This window comes from Camelina sativa, chromosome 13 (genome assembly GCF_030686135.1).
Source record: "Camelina sativa cultivar CO46 ecotype springtype chromosome 13, ASM3068613v1".
NCBI classification, from domain to species: domain Eukaryota; kingdom Viridiplantae; phylum Streptophyta; class Magnoliopsida; order Brassicales; family Brassicaceae; genus Camelina; species Camelina sativa.
Genome location: NC_141892.1, coordinates 17,425,592 through 17,445,865, shown reverse-complemented (window position 1 = coordinate 17,445,865; position 20,274 = coordinate 17,425,592). Strand labels below are relative to the sequence as shown.

The 20,274-nt window shown below is 39.9% G+C and overlaps 1 protein-coding gene and 2 non-coding genes across 3 annotated transcripts; 2 read left to right on the top strand and 1 right to left on the bottom strand.

Moving 5' to 3' along the window:
* On the bottom strand, nt 1–107 carry LOC147929688 (small nucleolar RNA R71). Its single transcript, XR_015579020.1, has one exon. It is a non-coding gene; the product is annotated as a small nucleolar RNA R71 (small nucleolar RNA).
* Nucleotides 108–6,281: 6,174 nt separating this feature from the next.
* LOC147929687 (small nucleolar RNA R71) lies at nt 6,282–6,388 on the top strand. Its single transcript, XR_015579025.1, has one exon. It is a non-coding gene; the product is annotated as a small nucleolar RNA R71 (small nucleolar RNA).
* Nucleotides 6,389–18,117: 11,729 nt separating this feature from the next.
* On the top strand, nt 18,118–18,972 carry LOC147929686 (uncharacterized). The gene has a single exon (XM_087480692.1). The coding sequence runs from the start codon at nt 18,118–18,120 to the stop codon at nt 18,970–18,972; it is 855 nt and encodes a 284-aa protein (XP_087336818.1).
* The last annotated feature ends 1,302 nt before the right edge of the window (nt 18,973–20,274 follow it).

Sequence of the window (20,274 nt, the reverse complement as noted above, 5' to 3'; positions counted from 1 at the left end):
AGGTTGAGGAATGAAATTTCTGGGTTTGCTCAAAGGAATAATGAGAGTTTTTGTGAAGCTTGGGAGAGGTTTAAAGGATTCCAAACTCAGTGTCCTCACCATGGCTTCAGCAATGAGTCCCTTCTAAGCACTTTGTATAGAGGAGTGCTTCCCAAGATAAGAATGCTTCTTGATACAGCTTCAAATGGCAACTTCCTCAACAAGAATGTGGAAGAAGGATGGGAATTGGTTGAGAATCTTGCTCAGTCAGATGGTAATTATAATGAAGATTATGGTAGAACCATGAGGATCCCCTCCACTGATCAAGAGGACAAATACAAGCAGGATTTAAAGATGGTCAATGAGAAGCTTGACAAGATTCTCCTAAGCCAGTCAAAAATCATTCACTTCATTGGTGAAGAAGAAGCTCCAGTCCAAGAAGGAGATAGGGAGTTTGCTGAGTTGTGTTATATGCAGAACCAAGGAGGAGGATACAAAGGCTACAACCAAGGTGGAGGATTCAAGCAGAACAACCTCTCGTATAGGAGCACCAATGTAGCCAATCCTCAAGACCAAGTCTATCCACCTCCTTAGCCTCAACAACAGCACAACTATGCACCCAAGCAGCAGCAACAAGTGTTCCAGCCCCAATTGTGTCCCCCACCAGGGTTTCAGACTTACCAAGGCCAGGAACAAGACCTAAGAGCAATGATACAACAGCTGTTGATTGGGCAAACCAATGGGAAAATTGAGGAAGCCAAATAGTTTGCTGAGCTGAATCAAAGGTTAACATCACAATATAATGATCTCAATATGAAGTTTGAAGGTCTTAACTCATGAGTGAAGTATATGGAGAGCAATATAACATCTACTTTAGCTCCAAAAACCCACCCAACTCCCTCGAAAAGCAGTTCAAAACCCAAGGGAGTTTACTGCCAAAGCCATTCGTATCTTTGAAGAGGAAGTCACTGAGGACAGTGAAGTTCAAGTTGGGGAGGATTGGTCATTTCTTGAAGCTCAGAGTGAAGTTTGTGCAAAGCAGACTGACTCTGGTATTTCACTCGACCAGGTGCTCGAGCATGCACTCGACCGAGTGAGTGTTCGAGTGGCCGATCGAGCTGAAGAGTCAGAAGCTGTCAAGCCTGCTAAGTACATCCCTCCTGCTTATAAACCGCCTCTACCATTCCCAGGACGTTTCAAGGCACAGAAGCTTAAGGAATTAAGGGAAATCATTGAGAAAAAACAAATGTTGACTTTGCAACAAAAGGAAGAGAAGGCTTTGAAGGAAGAGGTTGTGATTGAGAAACAAGAAGAAGTGATGGCCATACAAGAGATCATCATTGCTTACCAAGAAGAAGAGAGAGGACCTGCCTTGGAACAGTATGATCCATATCCTCTCTATAAGGATTTTTTGCTTGATTTATCAAAGAAGAAGGCTCAAGCTCAAGATGAGAAGGATCTTGAAGACCTTGGACGAGTAATCATCCCAATTAAGCTTAAGGATCCAGGTCCATTCTATCTGCCTTGCACACTTAGCTATCTTCACTACAACCAGTGTTTATGTGACTTGGGAGCATCTATCAGTGTGATGCCCTATTCTATAGCACAAAAGCTTGGGCACACTGACTTCAAGTCCACCAACCTTCATATATGCCTAGCTGATGGTTCAAACAGAGATGTGATTGGCAAATTGGAGAATATTCCAGTCAAGATAGGAAGAGCAAGGGTTCATACAGATTTTGTGGTATTGGAGATGGACAAGGAACCTGAAGATCCTATCATCCTTGGGAGGCCATTCTTAGCCACAGTTGGAGCTGTTATTGATGTTAAGGAAGGTCTTGTGACCTTGAACATTTCTGAGGATATAGCTATGAAGTTTAACATCTATAACCCAACCAACCTTCCTACCATTGATGATCAACCTTTTACTATCAAGGACAAAGGTGGTCATGAAGGTTTAAGTGAAGTGGCAACTCCAAAGGACAATCTCCCTCTTCAAGAAGATTCTGTGGAAAAGCTTAAGATGTCAGTTCAAGAGTTGACTGGTATGGTTAAGGATCTCCAAGTCAAGCTAAACAAGAGGTCTTTGAGGAAAGCAAGACCAAGGCTCAAAATCAAGAAGAAATATGGTTTGTGTGTTAAGGGTGAGGTGATCAAGGATCAGACTCACAGTGATCAAGAAGTGCCAGGGAGGATTTCATCACCTCCTTGGTATCTAAACAAAGCCTAAGAAGGCAGCCAAAGTCAAGCTTAGTGACTCTAAACAAGCTCACTAGGGAGGAAGTCCCTAAGGTATCCTTTGTAAATATGCTTTATTTTCTTAGTAGTTTTGATGTGTTTTTTTTTTATGTTTGTGTTGGGCAGGCCTTTCAATGAAAAAGTGTAGATGGGTATGGAGAGATTTGGACTTGGGGAAGGAGATTCGCAAGCCCACTCGACCAGCCCACGAGAGGTACTCGACCGAGTTGGCAAAGAACTAAGGCCCACTCGATTCTCATTTCTCCAGAATGATCGAGTGGAGGGAAGAACAAGAAGAAAAATTTTGAAATTTCAAACTTTGGTCAAGGAGCTCGACCACGTGCTGGTCGAGTGTGGGGTCGAGTGGCAGCAAAAAGCAGGTCAAAGATTCTCATTTCAAATTTGAATGGTATGGACGCTCCACCCTTGTCTCCTTGCCCCCTTAGCTTCTTTAAATAAAGCCTTACACGATCCTATGTCTCTCACACTCTCTCATTTGGTCAAAACAACTAAAATCAAGTTTTAAAATCTTTCTCAAAGTTCATCTTTTGCTCAAGCTTAGCTCTTTTAAGTTTTTGGGTCACTAACCTATTAAACTTAAGCTTTGAGTCTATTCCCTTCAGTTCTATTCGAAAATGTCTTCAAGGATTACAAGGAAGTCTCAACAAGCGGCTGCAAGCTCCATGGAACGTTTTGATGATCGCCTACAATCAAGAGGAGAAGCTGGAAGAACCACTCGACGCCCCACTCGAGCACGTACTCGACCGAGCCCCGGTCGATTCCCATCGTCGAGCTGCCCCAATCTCCACCTCCAAGTCATCAACAAGACCCCAATTACACCTTTGACATCATGCAAGAGGATGTGGACAGTTTCTTCTCCAATCCTTGAGGTACCACTATCACCTTCCCTTGTAAATACCATAGCATTTGATGTTGTGTTTTGTTTTTGATTTTGAATCCTCTTACAAATTTCTTTCACACAGAGGACTGTGTGATTTAAGTTTGGGGAAGGGTTTGAGATAGCATTTGATGTTGTGTTTTGTTTTCTTATTTCAAATTTTTAGCATCATCATGTTAATACTTGCATAGCATCTAAGGCATAGAAAAACCCTAAAAAATTGAATTTTTTTGCAAAAATCTTTATAAAAAAAGAGTGTTCATGTAGTTTGCATTGCATATTAGGATCTTGTTTAGCATGTTTCATGTAGGATTGTATATTATTTGCATTAGGGATCTATGATGAGCTTTGCCTTGTTAGTTTGCTTGATTCACTAGACTAGGATCAATGCCCAAGTTAATAGTACTTTGATGCTAGTTGAGTGGTTAGAAGCATAAGATTGAACCAAGTCTTGAATTCCTGCATTGCATTTGGTCTAAATTGAAGCATGTTGTGATTTGACACCATTTCCTACTTATAAAAGCTTAATATTGACTGCTAAATATCAATGTGTGCATTGCTTTAAACTCATGGATATCATATACATTTTTGGATCATCTTTCTCCTCTTTACCACTCTTGTTGATCCAAGTAGCTGATTGAATCATTAAAATCAGTTTCCAATACCCCTAACCAACCCTTCTTTCAAGCCATGTTTATTCTTGAGTGTGTGAGGCCTTTTTGGGATTGAGCTTGGTAGAAAATGTTAGGTTTGAACTGACAAGAATAATGCCTTGTGTAGTTCTAGTTTGCATTTTCCAAACTAGATAGGACTAGGTGATTTCATTGTTGGGTTTGGGATTTGGTTGTTTGAAAAAGAAAGAAAAGAAAAGAGGAAAAGAGAAAGAAAAAGTTAGAGTCTTTAGGAGGGGAATGTTTTTAAGTAAAATCAAAGTCTAGTGAAAGAATGGAAAGTATGATATTGTTTAAAGATGGTTTCAGTCAAAGAAAATAAAGAAAGAAAAAGAAGAGTATAGCAAGATGCTTTTATGTCTTAAGAGTAAGAAGATGGTCTCTCTTTAGAGTGGGGCTTATCAATATCAAGGTTCTCTCATAAAAATGGATTGAGCTTTAGAAGAATGCTAAAGGTGGTCTATTTGCAAGCTTTAGGAGCTGAGATCCCACTTTCAACCCTTACCTACCTACTTATGTCTTGATTATTTGCTTGAGGGCAAACAAAGACTAAGTTTGGGGGTGTTGATGTTCATATATTTTACCCTATTTTCCCTTAATATATTCACATCTTTTGCATATTTTGCTATCCATTTTGACCATTATTGCATAGCTTTAGGACTGTTCTTGCATTAGAGTTTAGTTGCATTGCATTTGCATCTTTTCATGCATAAACAGGTGATTTTGGAGCTTAAGGAGCATGGAAGCAATGCTGAGGAGAAGTGAAGCAATCATGAGGAGAAAGCAAGAGAGCTAAGGTTGAAGAACCAAGGTTCGGAGTCCAACTCGACTGCCCACTCGACCAGACACTCGACCGTGTGCTGAGAGGGACTCGACCGAGTGGGAGGAGCACAAGAGGAGCCGACTCGACCGGTCACTCGACCGAGCACCAGGTCGAGTTGGTCGAGCCGCCTGACTATTTTGTCTTTTAGCGTTTTTAGGGCTTCCACTACTTTTTCTATATAAGGGCTTGTACCTGCAGCCACAAAAAGAGCCCAGCTTTTTAGAGAGTCAAAAACCTAGTTTTTACATTTTTTAGAATTATTCCTTTTGCACTTTTATTTTCTTAGATCTTGTACTTCTTTTAAAAGGAGAAAAAGACTAAATTCTTCAATATTGTTGGTTTCATAACTTTCTTAGTATTGAGAATTTGAGTTTGGTTCTTTCTTCAATATTGTAGATCTTTGATTTATCTTTCTAATGATGCAAGTTTCAGTATTTTCTGGGTTTATGACTTTATTGTTCATCATGTATGCTTGTGAGTAGTTGTTTAGGATTTTGAGGATGGGTTAGGCTGGGTTGTGTTTGAGGTTTGTTTGATTTGGTCAAGCTTGATTGTTGTAGATCTCTTCTAGGTTAGATGTTCTTAATGCTGATCATATACCTGAGAGGGTAGGATCTGATTTCAAGCCTCTTAGCATCACACCAATGTCTAAGGAGCATAGATAAGGCTAGATCTGGAGACTATCATTAGGCTTGCTAAGCGATTAGAAGTCTTGTTTGATTTTTGACATATTGCTTAATGCCTGCTTGTGTAGATTCTTTACTTTGTGAGAATAAGTCTAGAGATGCATGAGTTTGATTGTTTCTTGCCATGAGAGTGGATTAAACATGTCTTAGAAATATATGTCTAGAGATAAGCTCAAGTTGTTTGATATTTGTTGACCAAGTTAGATGACCTCAATCATAGTCCAGCCCATGAATCCCTCCTCAAGACCTTTCTTGTTTATTGATTTCTTAGCTTAAATCCTGTTGTTTTATCGTTGTTTGATTCGTTTTGGTATTGCTCTGTTTTTCTTGTGTTGCTCTGTTTTGCGTATTTGTCCAGCTCGACCCTGCACTCGATCAGCACTCGATCGAGTGCTTGCTCGAGTTCCAACCCAGAACTTGTGTTTATGATTTGTGTTTGTCCTGTTTCACCCTAGTTGCATTCATTTAGTATCCTGTTCATTACTTACCCTGCATTAGTTCAATACTTGCATTTCCATAGTTTCTATTTTTGTTTGTCATAATCACTCTGTTCCATTTGCATTTAGCTCCTAGTTCTTGTAGTTTTACTTTCTGCACTTTCCATTTCATCATAGGATTGTTAGTGACAAAAAACCTTTACATCTGGCTTGACTTAGACTCATATGCACATCTTGATTTTTCACAAACACTCAGATTGGATTGACACCTCTTATACTACAATTGCATAAGGGGAATTGAAACACCCTGCCATCCATTCATTCATAAGTCATCATTCCATACATCATCACCATAACCAACAAAATAATGTGTTTCATCTATCATAATCTTCATTATAATTACCATCTGACTGAGCAAGGTTCTCAACCAATTTCCATCCTTCTTCCACATTCTTGTTGAGGAAGTTGCCATTTGAAGCTGTGTCAAGAAGCATTCTAATCTTGGGTAGAACTCCTCTGTACAAAGTTCTGAGCAAAGACTCATTGCTGAATCCATGGTGGGGACACTGAGTTTGGAATCCTTTAAATCTCTCCCATGCCTCACAAAAACTTTCATTATTTCTCTGTGCAAAACCTGAGATTTCATTCCTCAACCTAGCAGTCCTTGCATTGGAGAAGAACTTGGCCAGAAAAGCTTTCTTGCATGCATCCCATGTGGTTATTGCTCCAGTAGGAAGAGTCTTCTCCCAGAGATGAGCTTTGTCTCCAAGGGAAAATGGGAATAGCCTTAACTTGAAGCCATCTTCACTCACTCCATTGATTTTTGTGAGTCCACATATCTTGTCAAACTCATCAAGGTGATCTAGAGGATCCTCCATTGGCAACCCATGAAATTTGTTGGCTTGTATCATGGAGATCAATCCACTCTTGATTTCATAATTATTATTAGCAACTGCAGGAGGCACAATACCATCTCTTTGGTTGTGTGTGTTAGGTGCATCCCCAACACCAATGTTCCTTCCCCTTGGAGCTTGTTGATCTTGTTGCTCCATTAGCACTTGTTGTTCTTGTTCCTGATTGATTCTTGTTCTCTACTGTCTTAGGTCCCTTGGTGGTCGATTGATGTGATCAAAGAGTCTCTGAAGATTGTGATAACCCTTGGATCTTGTTTGCATCAACAGACTCGAGTACAGACTCGGACATGCACTCGGTCGAGGCAGGCTCGAGTAGATGGTCGAGTCGATTGGGAGGTGAGGTCTATTTGTATTCGGCTTCTGACTCGATCACGGACTCGAGCACTCACTCGGCCGAGTGACGGTCAAGTTGAAGGTCGAGTTGGTACCTGAAACTCAATCACAAACAAGCAGTAGAAGAATCAAGATCAATAGAGAACAAGGGGATAAATGAACTTAATCTTAGACTAATATAAACCCTAATTGTCACAAATAAACACTCAAATGGGCAACAACGCCAAATTGAAACACATATATTTTTGTGGTATGGATGATGAATGTATGGAATGGTGAGATATGAAATGAATGGATGGCAGGGTGTTTCAATTCCCCCTTATGCAGTTGTAGTATAAGAGGTGTCAATCCAATCTGAGAGTTTGCAAGCAATCAGGATGTGCATAAATGTCTAAGTCAAGCCAAATGTAAAGGATGTTTGTCACTAACAATCCTATTGACACAAATGTAAAATGCAGAAAGTAAAAACTACTAAGATAGATGCTAAATGTAAAGAGAACAGACTAATCAAAGCTATGATGAACCAAGAACAGAAATAGAAATATGATAATGCAAGTAATGAACTAAATGCAAGACAAGTAATGAACAGGACACTAAGTGAATGCAGCAGAAATGCAACTAAAATGAAACAGGAAACAAGACAGGACAACTACAAAGCATAAACAAGAATTCTGGGGATGAACTCGAGGAAGCACTCGATCGAGTGTAGATCGAGTGCAGGGTCGAGCTGGACAAATCCGGAAAACAGAGCAATGCAAGAAAAACAGAGCAATACAAAAGCAAATCAAACAACGATCAAACAATAGGATTTAGGCTAGGAAATCAATAAACAAGGAAGGTCTTGAGGAGGGATTCATGGGCTGGACTAATGATTGAGGTCATCTAACTTGGTCAACAAATCTCAAACAACTTGAGCTAATCTCTAGACATATATTTCTAAGACATGTTTAATCCACTCTCATGGCAAGAAACAATCAAACTCATGCATCTCTAGACTTGTTCTCACAAAGTAAAGAATCTACACAAGCAAGCATTAAGCAATATGTCAAATACCAAACAAGACTTCTAATCTCTTAGCAATCCTAATGATAGTCTCTAGATCTAGCCTTATCTATGCTCCTTAGACATTGGTGTGATGCGAAGATACTTGAGATCAGATCCTACCCTCTCGGTTATAGGACCAGCATTAAGAACATCTAGCCTAGAAGAGATCTACAACAATCAAGCTTGACCAAATCAAACAAACCTCAAACACAACCCAGCCTAACCCATCCTCAAGATCCTAAGCAACTACTCACAAGAACACATGATGAACAACAAAGTAATAAACCCAGAAAATACTGAAACTTGCATCACTAGAATGATAAAGCAAAGATCTACAATATTGAAGAAGGAATCAAGCACGAATTCTTAATATCTTGAAAGTTATGGAACCAACAAAATCCAAGAATCTTATGTTTTTCTCCTTCAAAGAGGTACAAGATCTAAAAATAAAAGTGCAGAAGGAATAATTCCCAAAAGGATAAAAACTAGGTTTTTGACTATCTAAAAAGCTAGACTCTTGGTGGCTGCAGGGTACAAGGCCTTTAAATAGAAAAAGTAGAGGACGCCCTAAAAATGCTAAAAGACAAAATAGCCAGGCGGCTCGGCCAACTCGACCCGGTGCTCGGTAGAGTGACCGGTCGAGTTGGGTTTTATTGTGCTCCTTCCACTCAGTCGAGTCACTCTCAGCACACGGTCGAGTGTCTGGTCGAGTGGGCAGTCGAGTTGGACTCCGGACCTTGGTTCTCCAGCCTTAACTCCTTTGATTTCTCCTCATGATTGCTTCACTTTTCCTCAGCATTGCTTCCATGCTCCTTAGGCTCCAAAATCACCTGTTTATGCAAGAAAAGATGCAAATGCAATGCAACTACACTCTAATGCAAGAACAATCCTAAAACTATGCAATAATGGTCAAAAAGGATAGAAAAGGATGCAAAAGATGTGAATATATTAAGGGAAAACAGGGTAAAATATGTGAACATCACCGGTCATCATCGGTTGTGTAAGGGTGAGTTCTACGGTAATTGTGTGTGGTGCTGCATGGATCTTTAGATCCTTGCGGCCACCATTTGCGTGTTGCATGTAGACTAGATTCATGTTAGAATCGGTTTAATTTGATGCATGCGAAATATGGTAGGATTAATGCTAGGTTCATGTTTAAATGGACATAGAATTTGAGCTAGGAATCACCATGAGAAAATGAACTTGGGTGAATGTTAAGTAATTGGAGTACTTAAAATTTGGATAAAGAGATTGCATGCATGGTTAAATTGTGAAGGTTTAACTTGCAATATTTCTTGCATAAAATCGGTTGCATGCATGAAGTAAATTGGTAAAATTTACTTGCAATTTTTATTGCATAATTTGGTTGAGGTTAGTTGCATGCTTAACTGGACATAAAGGATTTAAACGGTTAAATCAAACTGGCTTGCATGCGTAAAAGAACTTGTTGCATTAATTTGCTTAAGTTGTATAAATCGGTTGCATGCATGTAGAATGATCATAAGTTGCTTGACTTATCATCCTCGTTGCTTGTTGATTTTTGCATGTTCTCTTGCTTGAAATTCCTTGCTTGTTTTGCTTGATTTCTTGCTTGAGTTGTTGTAAGTATTTTAGCGAAGTCTCTTGAATTTTTTTCTCGAGTCTTAGCTAGAATAGTGATGTCGATCTTCTGTTCCAAATGCGTTTCTGTTTCGCGAGAGTTCCCGATGACCACTCGCGCGGGACAATGTCACGGCTAGCTAGCTACTAGCGTGACCGTTACATGACGATGTAACCTTTGGGGGCTCATGCTGGTTACTTTTGTGGTTTCAGCATGGGAAGTGTTGTGGAATGGAACAGATTATCGAGGGCCCATAGGTGAAGGAGTCTAGGGTATTTCAAGCGTCCCTTGTTTTATTCTAGTCGTCCTTGCGAGTCGTGTAAGAGTTAAGAGTCTATTATGTCCAAGTGAGCATGCCTATGAGCAGTCCTTGTACCTCTAGTCATCTTTCTCTGTGTTTAGCGAGGATAGTTCGTCCGAGTAGAGTCGTGTCGTTCTAAGTTCTCTCGCTTGTTTGTTATTTGTTGCTTCCGCTTTGTTTCTGTTGCGTTGCTTTGATTACTTGGTTGCTAGTTTGCCTTGCTTGTTTTCCTTGCTTGCTGAGGTAATCGGGTTGGGAAGTAGAATCCTGTTTAGGAGAAAGGGGTGCCCATGCTCACTGAGTAATCTTAGATTACTCATGATATTATTTTGTCTTGCAGGAAGCCTAAGTGAGTCTAGAGCTGGAGCAAACATTAGGATGCCAGATAGGGTTTTCTTGTGTTCTTTGTAATCATTAAAGCAATATATAAAGATAGTCGGATAACTTGTCACAAATCGCTTATAAAAATATAGGGTTTTACAAAGAACACAAGAAAACTCTATCCGGCACCCTAATGTTTGCTCCAGCTCTAGACTCACTTAGGCTTCCTGCAAAACAAAATAATCATGAGTAATCTAAGATTACTCAGTGAGCCTGGGCACCCCTTTCTCCTAAACAGGATTCTACTTCCCAACCCGACTACCCCAGCAAGCAAATAAAATAAGCAAGGCAAATTAGCAAGCAAGTAATCAAAGTAACGCAACAGAAACAAAGCAGAAGCAACAAATAACAAACAAGCGAGAGAAATTAGAACGACACGACTCTACTCGGACGAACTATACTCGCTAAACACAGAGAAAGATGACTAGAGGTACAAGGACTGCTCATAGGCATGCTCACTTGGACACAATAGACTCTTAACTCTTACACGACTTGCAAGGACGACTAGAATAAAACAAGGGACGCTTGAAATACCCTAGACTCCTTCACCTATGGGCCCTCGATAATCTGTTCCATTCCACAACACTTCCCATGCTGAAACCACAAAGGTAACCAGCATGAGCCCCCAAAGGTTACATCGTCATCTAACGGTCACGCTAGTAGCTAGCTAGCCGTGACATTGTCCCGCACGAGTGGTCATCAGGAACTCTCGCGAGACAGAACCGCATTTGGAACAGAAGATCGACACTTATTTCTAGATAGGACTCGAGAAACAAATTCAAGAGACTTCGCTAAAATAAACCAACCAATCAAGCAAGAAAATCAAGCAACACAAGCAAGAAAACATGCAACAATCAACAAGCAATAGAATAACAATTCATGCGACTTAGATTGTTTTACAAGCATGCAATCCATTTAAACCACTTAAGCATATTAATGCAACAAGTTCGATTACGAATGCAAGCTAACCTCATCCGATTTTACGCAATAAAAATTGCTAACAAACTTCCCAATTTAATCATGCATGCAACCGGTTTTAAGCAAGAGATATTGCTAGTAAATTCGCTAAATCTCAACATGCATGCAATCCTCTTAACCAACTTTTAAGCGTTCCAATTTTACTTAAAATGATCCAAATTCATCTTGCATGGTGATTCTTAGCTCCAATTCGATGTTCCCTTAACATGAATCCTACCATATTTCGCATGCATCAACTTTAAACTGATTCTATCATGAATCTAGTCTAAATGCAACAAGCAAAAGGGTACATGCAAAGATCTAAAGATCTATGCAGTCCCTAAACACAATTACCGCAGAACTCACCCTACACAGCCGATGATGGTCGGACTTCACTGCACCGCGGAACAGACAACTTCCTCTTTTCGCGTCAGACAGCGTCCCGCTCTCGTCCTTCTTCGGCCGCAACAGCGTCCCGCTCTTGTCCTTCTTCGGCCGCAACAGCGTCCCTCCTCGTCCCGTCAGCGTCTCACTCCAGACGTCTCTCTCTCCTTTCTCCTTGTATTCTTTTGCGAAAATGAGAAGGGTGAAGTCTTATTAATAGAGAGCTTGGGCGGTGGAGGTGGCCAATGCATGAGATGCATTTCTTTTTCCTTAGTGCATGTTGCTTAACACTTGTGAGTGTTTAACATTAACACTTGGCCACTAAAACTTTGTTTAATCTCCACTAACTCCTCCTTGATTAAAATAGTCCTCCACTAACTCCAATTTGATTAAAATAATCCTCCACTAACTCCAATTTGATTAAAATAATCCTCCACTAACTCCAATTTAATTAAAATAATCCTCCCTTAGTGGGCTCCTTCCCATCCTTGGTTCACGTCCGCACGCGTCCTTGATCGTTCGGTGTTCGTCTGTACATGCTCGTACGTCTGGTACGGTATATGGTACATGGTACCATTGACCATCTCTCGATTTGTCCAGAATTTCTCGGACATTCTTTCCGTAATTCTTCTATCTTCCTTCCTTGCCTTCCCTTTATGTCCTTTCCAGTCCTTTGGCCAGGGGTTTTTATTTTTAAAAATTACCCCTTGGTGAGGGTCACTACATTCTCCCCCCCCCCCTTATACGAATTCGTCCCCGAATTCTCAGGTCTTCTTCGTCTCTCCTTGTGATGTCGATACTTCGTGGTACAGGTATCCTTGTCTTGTGATTACCATCACATTGATACCTTCATTGAAACACTTTTGGAAAACTAATCTTCCTTCCCTTCTCCTTGGCTCTCTTGGTGCCATAGCCTTACTCAATTCCACACTTGTTCCGCTTACACCCTTGGCTAATGCTTTTGGGAAAGCTTCTTCATCTCCAGCATCCACTTGGTTCTCCATTTTCAAACTCCTTCAGTACTAAGGCTTCCTCCTTAACGTACCATGACTCGTTCATCTCTTTTAGATGCTTCGACTCGACACTTCTCTTTCTTCAGCTTACTCTTGACACTTTTCTTGGCCCCCTTTTTTTTTAACTTTGCGCTCTGTAGATCTTTAACTTCTTCTGATTTCTTCGGCTCCGCATAGCTTCTCTCCCGAATTTCTTGAACTCCAATTTCTTATCTTATACAATCACCGTCCCTTATTAACTTCAACTCTGGACTTGATCAAATGATCTTGATAGGAAATTATCGACTTCTCCATCTTCAATGTTTGCCTCCAATTGCAAACTTCTTGTTCAACTCCCATATTTCCACCAACTCCTTGCTACACTTGGTTCAGCAGAACCTTACTGGCCTCAAAACATAAACTATGTTTTAACCTCCCTTGGTCGACTTCCATTATTTTCTTGCACCCTCTTTGTCTATTTGCAGACAAATTCATCTTCTAAGAATTATCTTCTTGCATCCTCTTTTGCACTTAACTCTTGGACCATGCACTACCTCTCGCACTTTCTTGCTCATACTTGGTTCGACCTTCTCAATTTGTTTCGCCATTTCAATCGATTTGCACCGCTCTGTTGCTCTTCCGATTTCTTAGGATTCGCCTCATCCTCCTCCATTATTTCTTTCTTTTTGCTCTTTTCTCTTTCTTTTTTTTTAAAAACTGATTGTCCTTTCTTGGATGAACTCTCTTGAACTTCCTTGGGCTTTCTTGTACTTTCTTGAAATTCTTCTCTTTTGTCTGATCGCGCTTCGTGGTGACTTACGTGAATCCTCATCAATCGCGCTGATGCATTGCAAGCTAATTATGCAAAATAATTAACTATGCAACCTATAAAACTCAAGCAAAATCAAAGCAAGCAGTTAAACAAGCAAAGATTAGCAAGCAACAACAACAACACCACAAACACGGCTAAAGAACACAAGGTACTTTACACACGAGTAAAAGATACAAAGATTCTACACCACTTAGCCAGTTACTTAAAGGGTTCGGATCCTAGACAACACAATAAAGGTTAAGTCTAGAAACCTACAACACAAGGAAAAACTATCCAACCCTTACACACAAAATTGTTTTCTTTAATCACTAAAATTGTTGGCTCAAAAAACATTTTGAATAACAAATAAATTACATCACAATAGTATATAACTAATCATAGAGATAACCTCGGTTCTGCCCTCCTCCTTTATGGAGAGAACCTTGCGTCAAACCTCCTCCACCATGGAGATAACCTTCGCTCTGCCTTCCTCCCTTGGAGAGATAACCTTGCGTCAAACCTCTCTCACATTTCTCACTTGGGGAGATAACTTTGCGTCCAACCTCCTCCACCATAGAGAGAATCTCGGCTCTGCCCTTGATGTGTCTGTGTTTTATAGGTTTTAACCATAGTTTTTAGGTTTGTTTTGAGTCTTTTATTGAGTCAAAGTGTGCTTTTAGAGTCTTTTTAGTCTTTTATGAGTTTGTACAGGTTCTAGGTTGCTTTTGAAGGAAACTGAGTGTTTTGGGGATGAAAACAAGCATCTGGAGCCAATTTGGTGAAGACTGATCGGACTAGCAAGCAGATGGAGCGAACACAGAAAAAGCATCCTGGATCGACTGATCCACATTCGGATCGACCGATCCCGACCCCGACGCAATCTTTCCTTTTTCGTTTTAAACCGACTTTTTAGGGTTTTATTTTATTATTTAAGCATGGGGCTCGACCCCTAGAAAGAAAACTTTTACTCTACGCCGTTTTTGAGCACTTGTAAGCCTGGAAGAAGATCTCTTATCCTTTCTAACCCTTTGGAGAAGAATTCTGAACCCTTTTATTTCTCTTTGCAATTCGATTATGATTTCTTCATCCTTGATTTGCTGTTCTTTGATTGCCATGTCTGAGTAGTCTCTCTGTTGGGTTTCGGGTTTCAAAGGGGGTTTTATGATTCTATAACTTAGGTTGTTAGATTTCGGATTGATATATTGAGTTCTTCACTTATTGTTGTTCTTATTGCTTAGACTAGACTAGCTACCTAGTTTATGATCTTAGGTTAAATTCATCTAGGCATCAAAAGTGTTGTTGAATTGCTTGAAAAGAACATAGGTGAGTAAGGTGATCCTTAGCCAACGACAGTTGAAGTTGAGGCACCTTGTGAACATAATCAAACTTGAACTTATTGCTTGCTAGGATTGTTTAGATTCAAACGACGGTTTAGAGTTTATTCGATTCCTTGCATAGATAGCTAATGCTGCGACAGTAGGTTAGTTTTATATTTGAGATTTGAGTTCAAGAACGGTTCCTAAAGCTATCCCAACCCATCACCTAATTTTGTGATCGTATCCCCTAACCGATTCCCTATGCCTAATACTTTCTCTTTATTTACAAACTTCTATTTAAATTTTGCGTTTGATCGGTTACTTGAAACACAATCTTTCTTATTGCTTTAGCTATACTTGATCTTTATAGTTTCATAGTGCATCGCTTGGTCTCTGTGGATTCGACCCTAAAGTGCTACGACGACACCACTAGATCGTGGTTGAGTGTGCTTTGGGTTTTAATTGACCCCTAGATTCCAACGTCACAAAATATTTTGATAGTAACTAATGTTAAATTCCCAATGTATTTATGAAAGTTTTTTTGACACACCATGATGTAGCCTCTATCTTCAAGCTCCTATGGATCTATCAGCAACGACTTATGTTTTTCCAATCTATCTATGTTTGTTATAGGCTTGTGTTGATTAGCCTATTTTATCCAACCAACAATTATGTTTGCACGAGAAAAATGTCTACAACCAACGAATCAAGGTTGAAATAATTAATAAAATAATAGAAAATTATAAGTACGGTAATATATATCTGAATCTCAATAATTGAAAGATGAAAATATAAATTAAATAAAACAATCTAAAACTACTAAAAGAAAATTAAAAATACAGTATTAGAAAAAAAAAGATGTACATATTAATCTTCCATTTCTTTTTGGGTCAACATATTAATCTTACTTATTCTAAACTGAAAAAGTAGAAAATAGGAGTATATTTTGGTTTAAAAAAATAAAAAAAAATTATCTTCCCATTAAAAAAAATTGACCAATAGAACAAAGTTAAAAGCAATATTTATAAATAAATTATTTTTGTTAGATGAATAATATGTGACGATCTATATTTATATAGAAGTGAGTATTTACATTTTTAGAATAAGTAATTTTCTATATATTTTCCTTAATATCTTTTCTATTTTATGACAAAATTTATTCCAATGAGCTCATTGTATTTATACAATTTTCTTGCTTCTCACTTTCTTGTAAGACGTACTATCGTTCGACGATAAGAATGCTATATGTTTAGTTGATCTAGGTTATATAATATATGTTGTTATCTTGCACTTGTGTATTCATTTTTTTATATTCTACCTGTCCTCCAAATTAATATCATTTTTTTTGCTGACATGGAGGGTGATATTTTAGGCGATTAGGGTTTTTTTCACTTGCGCTGCAAGGCTGATGATTCTGGCGGATCCGCCGCTGCGGTCTGGTTCTCCGGTGACCTTTGCGAGTCAGGGGAGGGAACTGCAGGGAGATTGTACTAGTCTGGGAAAGGGTATGGAGAGTACACTGACGGAGGTTTCTGGTTTAGAAAGGGATTTTTCGACTTTAGGGTCATCGCCAAAGGTATCTGTGGCGAAGATTGCACAGAAGTCATGGGTGAAAGCGGTTGAACAACATTCTTTCACTAAGTAGGAGTTTGTGATTTCCAAGGTCGATGGAAAGGATCGAGTGATAGTCCCAAGGGAGGTTTTTGTGGACGCAAAGCCGCTGTGTGAGGATTTCATAATTGGCAAGTTTTTGGATGCACCAGCACCTCACGTAGGTACGATTCATATGATTGTTAACAATATTTGGCGTCTGGGAGATAAGACTTCTCTTATTGATGTGTTTGTTTTTAATGATACAACAACAGTCAAGTTCCGAGTTTGTAATGCCGCAATGAGGCAACAAATTTTGAACAGAGGGATGTGGAATATTGTTGGTATTCCTATGCTTGTGACTAAGTGGACACCTTTTGCAGAAGAGGCACAGCCTGCTATGCGCTCTATCCCACTGTGGGTTGTCTTAAACAACATTCCACCTTCTATGTTTATGCATAAGGGCTTGGAGTTTTTAGCTAGTGTAGTGGGTAAGCCACTGAAGTTGTATCCAATGACAGAGTCTTGAGTTAATTTTGTGGAAGCTCAGATCCTTGTGGAAGCCGACTTGACAAAAGTCTTACCTACAGAGTTTCATTTAGTGGGTGAAGAAGAGGGTGAACTGGATGTGGTCGCCAGTTACTCATACCCTTGGTTACCTCCCCAGTGTAGCACTTGTAAGAAATGTGGTCATTTACAGTCGCCGTGTCTAACACTCACGCAGGACACTCCCCCAAACGATGTTGTTGGATCTCTTCCCGCTCCAGTACAAAGTAATTTGGTGATGAATCAAGAGCCGAAGGTGTAAAAGACTGCTCTGCTTGCAGAGCGAGATGAAGTTCAGGCCTCAGAGGATGTTAATGGAGATCAGGGATGGATTACCCCTCAAAAGTCTGCTCATAAGCCGAGTGCTATCATCAGCAACAAACACTCTGCGAAGCGGTTTGGAGATTCCATTCTCTCCAATTCTTACTTTGTGCTTAGTGAGAGTTGTGAGGATGAAGTTGAAGAACAGGGGAAAAACGACATTGTGGGCTCTGAATTAGATATTGGGCAACACGGGGCTCATGTGGTAGCTACAATGGGGGATCAAATGGATAAAAATGAAGCTGTAGACATAGAGGTTTCTGACGCTGCAGGAACTACTCACGGCTATGTAGAGGAGATTACCTTACCTGCGGTTGAAACTGTTGTGGATGCGAGAACAAAGAACACACAAGGACTTAAGCCTACAGTGCAGCTGCGGAAGTCCATTCCTCGTGCCACAAAGCAGGCTAAAAAGGCTGGTTATAACCCTCAGACTCAGAACCCCCGGGATCAGAGTAAGAGGTCTTCTCACCAATAATTTTTTTTGTCGAACTTCTTTTGGAATGTCCGCGGTTTTAACAAATATTCTAAGCCTTCCGTCGTTCAAAACTGGATGAAGAGTGAACATTTTCAATTTGGGTGTTTGCTAGAGACAATGGTTAAGGAAAATAAGGCAGAGAGGATTGTGGGCTCTGTTTTTCCGGATTGGTCGTTTATATCCAATTATACTTTCAATCAAAGATGTCGAATTTGGGTGTTCTGGAGCCCTAGGGTGAGGATCACTCCTTTCTTTACTAGTGGCCAGATGATAACATGTTCAGTACTGGCTGATGGTAAGCAGGATGAGTTTTTTGTATCTTTTGTGTATGCATCTAACAGCGTTGAAGAGAGGAAGGTCTTGTGGGAGGATTTAAAGAATCACTAGGATTCTCCAGTGATCCGCACTAAGCCGTGGATGATTTATGGTGACTTCAACGAAATACCAGAGGCGGAGGAGCACTCTCTCCATGATCAAATCCAGATTGTGTCCCCAGGGATGAGTGATTTCCAAGAGGTTGTCCGGTACTGTTCTTTACAGGACATACCTTCGCATGGCCCTTTATACTCTTGGTGTAACAAGCGTGATGTAGAACTGATCTGCAAAAAACTCGATAGGGTTCTGGTTAATATAGTATGGCATCAGATGCATACTCAATCATATGGAGTTTTTGAGGTTGGCGGGTGTTCAGATCACCTCCGTTGCCGTATCAAGATGGGGCAAGATGTTGTCCGCATTAAAAAACCTTTCAAATTTACAAATGCGCTGGTCTCAGACAACAAATTTAAACCACTGATACAAGAGTTTTGGGATGGTAGAGAGGCTATTTATTCGTCCACATCTGCAATATTTCGTTTCTCAAAGAAGCTAAAGGCTCTTAAACCAAAAATAAAGCAGCTAAGCAGAGAGGTACTTGGAGATCTCACAAAGAAAACCAGAGAAGCGTTTAATACACTATGTCAATGTCAAACAACTACTCTTTCTGCTCCCACCGAAACAGACATGTGTCAACAATCAATAGCCTACAGTCGGTGGTTGCATGTTGCGGGGCTTGAGGAGAGATTTCTGAAACAGAGGTCTAAACTCCACTGGTTAAGGGTTGGGGACGGCAATAATAAAGTGTTTTACAACGCTGCTAAAGCTAGAGAAGCTCGCAATGCAATTTGCAAAATCAAGTGTCAGGATGGGACAGTGGTTGACACACAGGAAGAGATGAAACATGAGGTAGAACGGTTTTCTCGAGATTTCTTGGCGCACAAACCGGACCATTAAACGGGTCTGTTTGAGGAATTCATCGCGACCTAATCAAGTATCGTTGTCCAGAGAGGGATAAAGTACTTCTCGAGGCTCCGGTTACAGAGGATGAAATCAGAGGAGTTCTGTTTTCCATGCCACATGAGAAAAGTCCAGGGCCTAATGGTTTCACGGTGGAATTCTTGAAGGAAACGTGGTCCATCATCAAGTCTGATTTTGTAATCTCCATTCAATCTTTCTTAAATATGGCTTCTTACCAAAGGGTGTCAATGCAACTATCCTAGCTCTCACACCGAAGAAAAAACTTGTGTATGAGATGAAAGATTATCGCCCCATTTCCTGTTGCAATGTGACGTATAAGGTAATATCAAAGTTACTAGCGAATAGACTTAAAAAGCTCTTGTCAGATTTCATTTCGCCAACACAGTCTGCTTTTGTAAAAGATAGGCTCTTGATAGCCGGCTTTTCACCCAGGGTATCAATTCTCTATGCAGTTGTAGTACAAAGGGTTATTAATCCAAATGGTTGTTTATGCTCAGCAGGAAGGACGCAATCAGAACAATGCAAGTCAAGCCAAGCAATTATAGGTTTTATCTAACAATCCTAAAATAATAAAAGAAAAGAATATAAACAAAGAACCACACGACCTAAGCACTTGATGCAAGCATTCGAGTACATGATCGGGTGGGGTGATCGAGAAAGCAAATGAAATATGAACAACTCGAGGGGTTACTCGATGTAGGTTATCGTGTACATGATCGGGTAAGAGATCGAGTGATGAATGAAAATGCAAGCAATTAAAATACAAAAGCTTCTAAGGATGGGGTAATTGAATCCTAAGTGTTCCTAACCAGTACAGATGCCTTACATGCCTCAAGCAAATATTTCCTAGACAATGAATCTCTAAAATCTTGTTAAAACACTCTCGTGATAGAAACAATCAACCTTGATCACTCCCCTACCCAACTCTCGTTGGAGAAACATGACCAAGCAGGCATTAAGATCCGATTCATTATTGTCAGTAAACCCCTTACTCATCTAATCTCTTAGGCTAAGTGAGTAAACCTCTAGCATTGGTTGATTCAAGCATCTCATCTACACCTCTCGGTGGTAAAATACCTTAGATCTAATCTCACCCTCTCGGTTTGTTGACAACATTAAGTACACCAAACTAGAAGGAAATATATTAAACATATTCAATCAACTAAGACATCCTAACCGATCAAGAACGCAAAATCATCTATCCCATCCCTATAAACTTTACTTCACTACTCGGAAATCATAGCAAGAAACATAACAACAAATATGAAAGAAAATTGC

Coding starts and splice junctions, on each gene's coding strand:
- LOC147929686 (XM_087480692.1), top strand. CDS start 18,118: ATGATTTATGGTGACTTCAACGAAATACCAGAGGCGGAGGAGCACTCT.